Source organism: Myotis brandtii, unplaced genomic scaffold, assembly GCF_000412655.1.
Source record: "Myotis brandtii unplaced genomic scaffold, ASM41265v1 scaffold19, whole genome shotgun sequence".
Classification (NCBI taxonomy): Eukaryota; Metazoa; Chordata; class Mammalia; order Chiroptera; family Vespertilionidae; genus Myotis; species Myotis brandtii.
This window is the reverse complement of record NW_005357075.1, coordinates 1,478,662-1,487,636: the sequence shown is the minus strand read 5'-3', so window position 1 is coordinate 1,487,636 and position 8,975 is coordinate 1,478,662. Positions and strand designations below refer to the sequence as shown.

The following is an 8,975-nucleotide window of genomic DNA, read 5'->3' as shown; positions in this document are numbered from 1 at the left end:
ACTATAGGTACCAAGCCCGGGAACTGGAGCAAAGGGCGGGAGGGGCCGGACCAGGCCACTGTGGGGCGGGGTGCCCCCTGGGGTGCTAGGGCAAGCGGCTGCGAGGGGGCAGTGCCAGAGCTGGCAGGGGCAGTCGGGTTCTCACGGGTCAGTGATGGGCACTCTGACCCACGCCAGCCGGCCCTGTGCCTGCTGGACCACGCTCCCGGCCCTCTCCAGCTCTGGTGCATGGGTACACGCCGCTGGCGGTGTCTGCGCCGCCTCCTCCTCACCTGGCCAAGCTGCTCTTCACCTTCCGACCCAAGCCCCCTCCCACAGCCCAATGGCACAGTTTCCCGTGTTAGGCGTCCTGGGAGGGCCTAGGCTCCAGTCTGCCCCTGCTCTCAGGGCCTCCTCTCACCAAGTGTCTGGGCGGAGGTGGGTCCCACGCCACCGCCTGCTCCAGCCTCACACTCAGGGGGTCTGCCGCGTCCCTGCTCCTAATGCTTCCAGGCCGAGCACTGGAGAGGAGCCCATGGGAGTGGCTCCTGGGAAGGAACAGAGAGGAGGAGAGGAAATGGGAAAGCAGGGCACCCTCCACCCGAGGAAGCATCCCGGCTCCTCTGCGGGGGTGGTTCCAGAGCACAGACACAAACAGACAGATTCAAACACACACAGACAGATTCAGACACACACAGAAACCCACACGCCCAGCGGGCGCTTCCCTTCCCCTCGGGCACCCACCTCCCACCCAGAGATTCCCCTGCTCCCTGTGGAAGCCATCCTTGGCCTGCCTTCACCCAGCCCAGGACAGAGGCAGCAGCACCCCACCCACGCCAGCCCATCAAAGGGAGGGCTCCTCCGATGCCCAGCTGGGTCCCAGGTCACACCACCCCGGGAGAGGGAAGCTTTCCTTCCAGGAGACTGGAGGGGAGGCAGGGGGTCCTTTCACCACCTGAGGGAGGAGGAGGGTCCGGAGGAGAGGAGGCCTGAAGGGGCTGGCCACAGCAGGACTGGGATCAGGTTGGCTTGGATTCCCTCTGCCCCACGGCCCCCCCCCCCCCCAGGCCAGTTCTGTGGCTGGGCAAGCTGGTAGGGGTTGTTTACTTGACTGAGTTATTAACACTCCCTTCCTCCCCCAGTTCCCCTGAGGGGTGGCCAGACCTGAGCGTGCCAGGGGCAATGATTGTGGAGGGTCTACTACCAACTGCAATCCTGAGCCCCAGCCTCCCACTCCCAAGCTGGCTCCAGGGTGCAGATGGGGCTGGGGTGTGCCTGTGGTCCCCCATCTGTGTCCGCCGGCAGCTGAAGCTTGAAGCTTGTGGGAGAGTCTGGGGGGTGGGGGGGGGGAGATTTTTTAGAAGAGGCTGGGCAGGGCGGTGGGAGCCTGGGCTGTTGGGGGGGGCGGTGTTAAGGGCCTGTCACTGTCATCCCCCCGAAGGGGATGGGGACTGTCCCAGGGGAGCAGGAGCAGATACCTCCCTCCACCCCACCCACCCAGTTGCCATGTCTGCTTTGTCAGGTCACAGTCTCTGGATTAGACCAGGACTCAGGACAGGCTTCTGAAATGCCCAGGGGGTCACGGGCGTGAGGTCGGGGAAGGAGCCCCTTTTCCCCTTCACCCAGCACCCCATCCTGCTCCACGGCCCATGCCACAGGCCCACAGAGCCCTGGTAGCCTGAGGACTGAGCAGAGCTGAGGAGACGCACAAAAGACACAAACACAGAAGGAAAGCCACACAACACGTGGACACAGTGCTGGGTCGGTGGACAAAGGCAAGCTGACCAGAACCCCCAGACACGCATGGGCCCACCCTGCCCCACGGCAACCCCTCACACACTGCCACACGCAACACACGGAGACACACATTCATGCTGACAAGCGCAGCAGCACTCACGAGCCAGTGCCCTCACGCTGTCCCCAGAGCCCCTTACCTGGGCAAGCACAGTGCCCCTCGGGTGGAGCAGCCCCCTGCCCAGGGGAGGGCAGCAGGCGGGGGCGGGGGAAGGAGCCCCGGAGAGTCAGGCCAAGCTGCCACTAATCCGGGCGGGGAGAGGGGGGGCACCCACGTCAGAGCGGGGACTGCCGGGTGGAGGGCATCTGAGGACATCCCCTCCCACACACGCGGCCGTCTGGGCACCTAGCCCTATTTCCCCAGCCCCTCCATCCTTCAGACAGCTGAGGCAGGCCTCCCCCCACCCCACCCCCCACCCTCGTGGCAACGCCTGGGGCGGGGGCATGGGGGAGGGGGAGTACAGGGCAAATCCTCCCAGGACCTGGGAGGAGGGGAGAGAAAGGGAAGTGTGGAGATGCTTTTGGAGCCTGAAGGAAGCTCTGCAGCAGATGCCCCTGCGTCCCCTCTCACCCACCCACTTCCCGGACCTAATTTCTCTTCTCAGTCCTTGCCTCCCCTCCGTCCCTCCCTCTCCCCCCACCACCTCCCCTCAGGGCACTCTAACCACCTGGCAGAGAAAGCTACCCTTCTGCCCTGCTCAGGGCCCCTGACCTAGCGACTTCAACTCTGGGCAGAGGGCATCCTCCTCGTGCCCGGCTTCTGCCCCCCTATCCAACTACTGGGCAAACCAGTCCCTGGTGCTGGATGGGGAACTAGGGCCGAAGGCCTGAGTGCTCATCTCTTCAACCCCCTCAAGGGTGGGGCAGTGCCAGCCAGGACTCCCCAACTCAACTCCTGGGCCAGGGTTGTGTTGAAACGAGGGGCTAACTATGCTGCCACCACTGAGAGTGGCAGCTAAAAATACACATAGAGGCCAGAGTCGGGGAAGGGGGACCAGACATGGAGGGGCTGCAGGGGAAGGGGGACCAGGCATGGAGGGGCTGCAGGGGAAGGGGGACCAGACATGGAGGGGCTGCAGGGGAAGGGGGACCAGACATGGAGGGGCTGCAGGCAGAGAGAGCGGCTGAGAGGCAGGGAGACTGAGGAGTCAAATGCAAGGTCCAGGGAAGGTGGAGCAGGGGGAGGCGGGAAGGGAAGGACACCCGCCCTGGGCACTTGAAGGCAATGGAGAGGCCCTCAGGGGCAAGGTGGGCGGGGAGGCCCCCCTGAGGAGACCAGGGCTGGCACCTGGGCCACGCAGAGGTGTGTGCCTTCCAGGGGGCTGAACTAGGTTGCTTCCCCCGTGCCCATGTGCCCAGCAGCGAGTCTGGCACATCTGTGCTTCAGGCCAGCCCTAATCCTGCCTGGGAGGCAGTGGGCACACTGATGGATAATGGACGGCTGGGGGTCGTGGGCAGGCCAGAGCACAGCCTCGCCTTCCCCTAGGGGCCAGGCCAGAGGGTAAAGGCACCGTGCAGAGGGAGGCAGTGTGGCAGATGCCTCGTGATCCTCAGAGGGCACAGGCAGGCGCTGAGGGGAGTCCAGCCCACACCCAATGCCCCAGTCTCAGGAGCACTCGTGTGCTTGGCCAGCAATGCCCCACAACCTGGAATTCTCTTCAGCCCTCCCCTCTGGCCCCAAGATGTCTTGGAACCCATACAACTGCCTCAGCCATTTGCCAAACATGTGTCATAGAGACCTGCCATTTTCAAGGGTCTGTGATGGGCACCAAGGAGACACGGGCACCAAGATGAAAGCAAGGCCATCCCGCCCTCCAGGAGCTGATGCGCAGTCAGTGCATTTGCTCCTTCGCCAGCAGGCCCTGTGCTGAGAACCATGGGTGACCCCCTGAGTCGGGTGTGTGAATGATCACGAGGCACTCGGAGTCCCACCCTGGGGGAGTCAGGGGAGCTTCTCAGAGGAGGAGACACCCAAGCTCAGACGCCAGAGAATAAGTGGGCCTTCACGTGCATGACGGTACTTCACTTTGGCTAAACCACCATTTGTTCCTGGCTGGGATACAGAAGTGGATAAGATGCCAGGCTGTTCTTTATGAAGTTACAATGCAGTAGGGGAGAAAATACAATGTGCTCAAGGCAAAAATAGAAGTCAGTACAAGAACAGAGATGGTGTGGTCTGGATGAGCACTCAACTCCAAGGGGGTGCCTCGAGGGCTTCCTGGGGGAGGGGAGGTCTGCGTGTGCTTCAAAGGGCAAAGAGCAATAGAGTAGTGAGTGGGGTGGGGGAGGAAGAGCATGTCAGGAGACCAGCATGGAGCCACGTGACAGTCCAGGTGGACAGAGGTGGAGAACACAAAGCAATTTGAGTGTAAGGGAGGCCGGCTGGGAAGGGAGAGCGATGGGCACACCAGCACAGCCCACAGCCTTCTATGCCCAGGACGGGGTGAGCAGGCCAGAGACCGGGAGGCTTAGGAGCTCGAGAAGGGGTCCCAAGTCAGGGGAGGCTTCTCAGAAAAGGCAGGTCTTGAAGAAGGTCATGACAGGCCGGGAAAGAAAGACCGTTTGCAGGGCCAGAGATTCGCTCAGCAGGAGCAAAGGTCTGGAGGTTGGTGCTGGCATGAGTGTGACGTGCTCTGGACACAGAAATAGGAGCGGCATGGCTGAAGGCAGGCGTGGTGGGGCCAGGGGGCCGGCAAAGAGGCTGCGAAGTAAGGTGGGGATCACCGACCTGAGACAGCATCACCGTCACCCCAGGGGCCCACGCGACTCTGCTGCTCACTCTCAGGCCCCCTCCCAGGAATGAAGGCAGGTGAAGCCCCACTCCCATGAGAGCTCCCTCACCCCCCACAACCCCAGGCCTCCCCCAGCTCACCTTCCCTTGGAGTTTTTGCTTCCTTTTGCTCTAGTCATCACATGATCCTCTGTTCTGTTCTCTCAGTTCAGAGGTGCGGGTCCTGCCATTCCACTCTACCAAAGCCACTCTGGGCAGGTTTGCATCAGGAGATGCGACCCCCACCCACGGGTAGCACAATCGTGGACAAGTTGCTTCACCTCTCTGAGTCTCAGTTTTTCCATCTGTAAAATGAGTATAACCTACTACCTCAGACTTGTCGGGAAGAGTCAAGGAAATCATCGCTGTCAAGTGCCCAGCACAAGGTCAGGTGCACACGAATGTTTGATACATCCTAGTCTCCTTCTTGCCTCCTAAGCAAGAAACACCTCATTTACTTTAGTCATGCACAGCGTGTAAATACACTGACTTTGGAGCCAGACTGCCTGGTTCAAAGCCCAATTCTGCCGCTTACTGTGTGACCTCAGACAAGTTACCTGCCCTCTCATGCCTGGTTTCCCATTTGTAAAATGGAGATTATAATAATAGTATGTACCTCATGAGATTGCTGTGAGGATTACATTAATATGTCAGGGGCTGAGAGCAGCACCTGCTGGGGTGGTCACGTTCCCGGTGCTAGCCAATATTAGACTTTGCATCCCCAGTATCTGGCAACATGCCTGGTACCTGGTAGATACTTAATAAAGATGTTTTGAATGAATAAATGAAGAGATAAGTCAACACTATGATGCAAGGGAATGCCAAGATAGGATGTCACCGAACACCAAGATGTGAGGAGCTAACTTCCACCCCCATCCCACTCCCGCAGATTAAGCACCTCCCCCAAATAAAACCCGGATAATCCCACACCAAGAGTTAATCCACACTCCTCAGATCACTCCCGGTTACCACCCCTGCACCCCTCTTTCCACCCAACACTCTCACCAACCTCTTTGCTTAATCAAAAGAGGTAAGGAAAAGCAGGCGTGGGTGGGAGAGGGGAGCAGCCTTGGGACACTGCAGTGAGACCAGCTTCGGGGGCAGGAGAGGGCAAAGCCTGACTGGCTGCCCCAGGGTGAGGGGAGGGGATGGAGAGGAGCCAGCCCAGGCACAGAGCCTGAGTCGGGGACAACACTGGAGACTCCATGTGGATGGGGCAGGCTGAGGACCAATGACCTGAGCAGCAGGGAGCAGTAGGGAGGGCCACCAAAGGCCAGGCCAGAGTTCTGCATGGCCCCTCCAGCCAACCAGCGGCCAGGCCCTTGCAGGGCACATCTCTGGCCAGCCTCTCTCTGAGCCCCACCCTCCTTGACCTGGAAACTGGGGGCAGCCCAGACCCTGGCAGCTGCTGCCCTCTAGTGGCCACTCTACAGAGGTGCAATGCTCCCAATGTTAACTGAGTGTTTACAGAAACTCAAAGCCGCCCAGGTGCCCCTGAAGGAAGTCAGCCTCCCCAGGCCCATGAAGGAAGTCAGACTCCCCGGGTGTATTCTGTGCACAGCTCCAGCTAATCCCTACGGGAACATCGTGCTGCCCAAGCCCCCTCCAGACCTACGCTCCCACTGGTTTCTCCACCTACCATCCAGTGCACCTTCGAGTCAAGGCTGAGCCCACCGCCTCCTGACTGCAGTCTTCTTAGGCTCTGACCTCTCAGGGCTAGCCCCCTGCTCTCCCATATGTGTTCTCAAGGGTCTCCAACAGCTTTCTATGACAGCACTTGTCACATCAGTTCTTTATCAATGGTTGTCTCCCGCAGAAGACTGGGCCCCTCTGGCAGTCTGACTGTCCTTTAGCCCTCGTCCTAAGCTGTTTAATAATGTACGCTGTGAAGACTGGGGATACAAACCAGGAGAAACAGGACACTGTTACATATTTATTTATCAAATCTTGCACAAACCTGACCTCATTCACCAACACAAAACACACAACCAGGACACACACACGAGGCCTTGGAGAAGGCTGTCAAGTACTTTGAAGGACAGGAAGGAATGAACACAACTGGGTGGGCTTTGGTTTCATTTGCAGGGGTCTGGGGAGGGCTCTGGTCCCATCCCTGCGAAAGTAGAGGAATGAGAAAGACTATAAATAGAACCCTGGGCCCAGCTGGCTTTGGTACATTTCAGGTCATCCCTGTGCATGGCCCCAGCGGCAACTGCCGCCAACAGCAGGAGTCAGGAGGGCAGAGCCTGGGCAGCTGGTGCAGGCAGGCCCTACGTGCAGCCAGAGGGCCCCTTCAAACAGCCCCCAGCGCCCTGTAGAGCACGAGGTAAAACTAGGCTGGCTCTGCAGACCCTAGCTGCCCATGTCTGAGGGCACAGTCTTTTTCCTTGTCCGCACCTTCAGGGAGCGCGAGGTGCCCTGTGGGAGAGAGAGCAGGCGCACCATGAGGTCCAGGCTGAAGCGCCAGGGCAGCCCACCTCCCTCCTGTCTTTTTGCCACTGACCTCTCGCACCAGTGGTTTCTTCTTGATCGTACGCAGGCTCTGGCTGCGGCTCAGAGGCTTGTCTCGGGGCCGGGGTGGCGGCTGGGGCACTGCATCTGTGTCTGACCAACACTCATCCTCACTGTCAGTGTCCTGCAGGCCCCCTGCCCTGTACCCTGTGTGGAGAAGAGGGAGGCCGAGGGGACAACATTGGGCATTTACAGTCTGAAGGCCTGGGCTGAGCCCTGGGGGAAGCCAGCCTTCTTAGGACATCTCTGAGTCCCTCTGCCCACTCACCGATGGGTGGCCTGTGGCGGGGCATCTGGTCCTCCAAGTAGAGGGGGTCCTGGTAGTTGGGGGCATGGGTGTCGGGGATGGAGCGCAGGTCCTGCATGGAGAAGCTACGCAGCCTTCCGGCCAGTGCATCCTGACTCTGCAAGGAACGGGGAGTGGCAGGTCACCTGAGGGAGGGCCAGGGCTCCTAGCAGGAAGGGGCCTTTAGCCAGGGCAGCCGCCCAGGGAAACCAAGGCTGGTCAGAAGGTAATCACTGGGGCAAAGGCGAATCGACAACATTCTAGTCCCAGGTCTTTGTGGCACTACCAGGAAACTAAAGCGTAGAGAGCAGGAGCAGCTGCTCACGGTCAGTGTCAGAGCCAGGAAGTGTGAACTTCCAGCTCCATGCTCTGCCAACACCTGTCACCTCTCACCCCTGTTCCCTGGTATGGACAGCTGTTACCTCTGGGCTCACTGACAGAGAGCTGAACTTGCCCAAAAGGCACTGGGGATGGGAGTGGGAGTCTGATGAAGGGCTGGGCCCCAGGGTACCTTGGCGGCAGCCTGCACAGCGGCTGTTGCGGCAATATTGAGGCCTCGCTTCCCAAAGCTGAGCATCGTTTCGTAGCTGCGCTCCTTGGCCTGCACAATGTAGGTGTCGATCTCCTACGGACCAGGGCACAGAGAGCTCAGAGGACCGTCCCAGTCACTCTTCCTCTGCAGACCCACAGAAGTCACTGAGTACCACACCTCCCAGCCCACCCCCACCCATAGTGGGCCGGCAACCACACCAAGAGCAACCAGTCCCACACCGCAAGGAACAGCCATGCTCCAGCCTCCTCCCCGCATTCCCAAACCCACTTCCAGCTGCCTTTTCACTCTCTCAAAGGCCACTCAGGTGTTCCCCCATTGGGTTATCCCAGAAGAGGAAGCAGGCTAGGCTCTGTCAAGGGCCCACAGACCAGGATTGGAACCTAGGTGTCCCCCAGTGTCCTGAATTCTGAGTCCAGGGCCTTTTCCCTCACACCCATCCCTACGCTTCATCCCTGCTCCCCCTGGGGTACCTTCTCATGGCGGGACAAGGATGGGTGGACAAACTTTCGGTAAAGCAGGCTGGCTCCTTTGGTGTGGGGCGAGAGCAGCCATAGCACGAAGGCCATCTTGATCTCATAGTAGAAAGGGAACCTGTCAGAGCACAGGGGGACAAGGTCAGCCATAGGGCCAGTTCGAGGGTGGGACATCCCCTCCCACGGCCCACAGGGCCCCTGCACCCATACCAGGAAATGAAGATGTCTGAGAAGGCCTCCACCGCCATGAAGAGTGCAAAGACGATCCAGTACATCATCCACCGGACCTGGGGGAAGTTGGGGGGGGAGTGGTCAGAGGTTAGTGCCTGAGCCTGCAGAGCCAACTCCTCTGTCCTGGGCTGCTCCAGCCCTCGGATGCCAGAGAGCCTGTCCTGCTGCATTCCCCTGGCACCTGGACGGCCCTAGAGAGATGCCTCTGAGAAACTGCCACTCATTCCTGTACCAGCCCCAGCGGGCTTCACCCACAAGTTTCTACACAGGCACCTCAGTAGCCCCCCCTTCCATCCATACTCACTCTGCTCAGGATCTGTCAGCCATGTATGCCCCTGGAGGAGGGGGAGGCCAGTTCAGACTCTCCCCACCCCCCCA

General features: G+C 59.9%; 1 protein-coding gene and 1 long non-coding RNA gene across 2 annotated transcripts in view; both read right to left on the bottom strand.

Moving 5' to 3' along the window:
• Window positions 1–2,035, bottom strand: part of LOC102258206 — a 2,564-nt gene extending 529 nt beyond the window's left edge. Inside the window, exons 1-2 of the long non-coding RNA XR_313499.2 lie at window positions 1,914–2,035; window positions 401–527 (exon numbers count right to left, since the gene is read on the bottom strand). This is a non-coding gene — a long non-coding RNA (uncharacterized LOC102258206). The remainder of the gene's footprint in view (window positions 1–400; window positions 528–1,913) is intronic.
• Window positions 2,036–6,463: 4,428 nt separating this feature from the next.
• REEP4 (receptor accessory protein 4) overlaps window positions 6,464–8,975 on the bottom strand; it is a 3,510-nt gene continuing 998 nt past the window's right edge. Inside the window, exons 3-8 of the mRNA XM_005864604.2 lie at window positions 8,577–8,653; window positions 8,364–8,484; window positions 7,852–7,965; window positions 7,323–7,458; window positions 7,047–7,201; window positions 6,464–6,961 (exon numbers count right to left, since the gene is read on the bottom strand). Of these exons, the coding sequence (XP_005864666.1) occupies window positions 6,896–6,961; window positions 7,047–7,201; window positions 7,323–7,458; window positions 7,852–7,965; window positions 8,364–8,484; window positions 8,577–8,653 (669 nt within the window). The 3' untranslated portion in view covers window positions 6,464–6,895. The remainder of the gene's footprint in view (window positions 6,962–7,046; window positions 7,202–7,322; window positions 7,459–7,851; window positions 7,966–8,363; window positions 8,485–8,576; window positions 8,654–8,975) is intronic.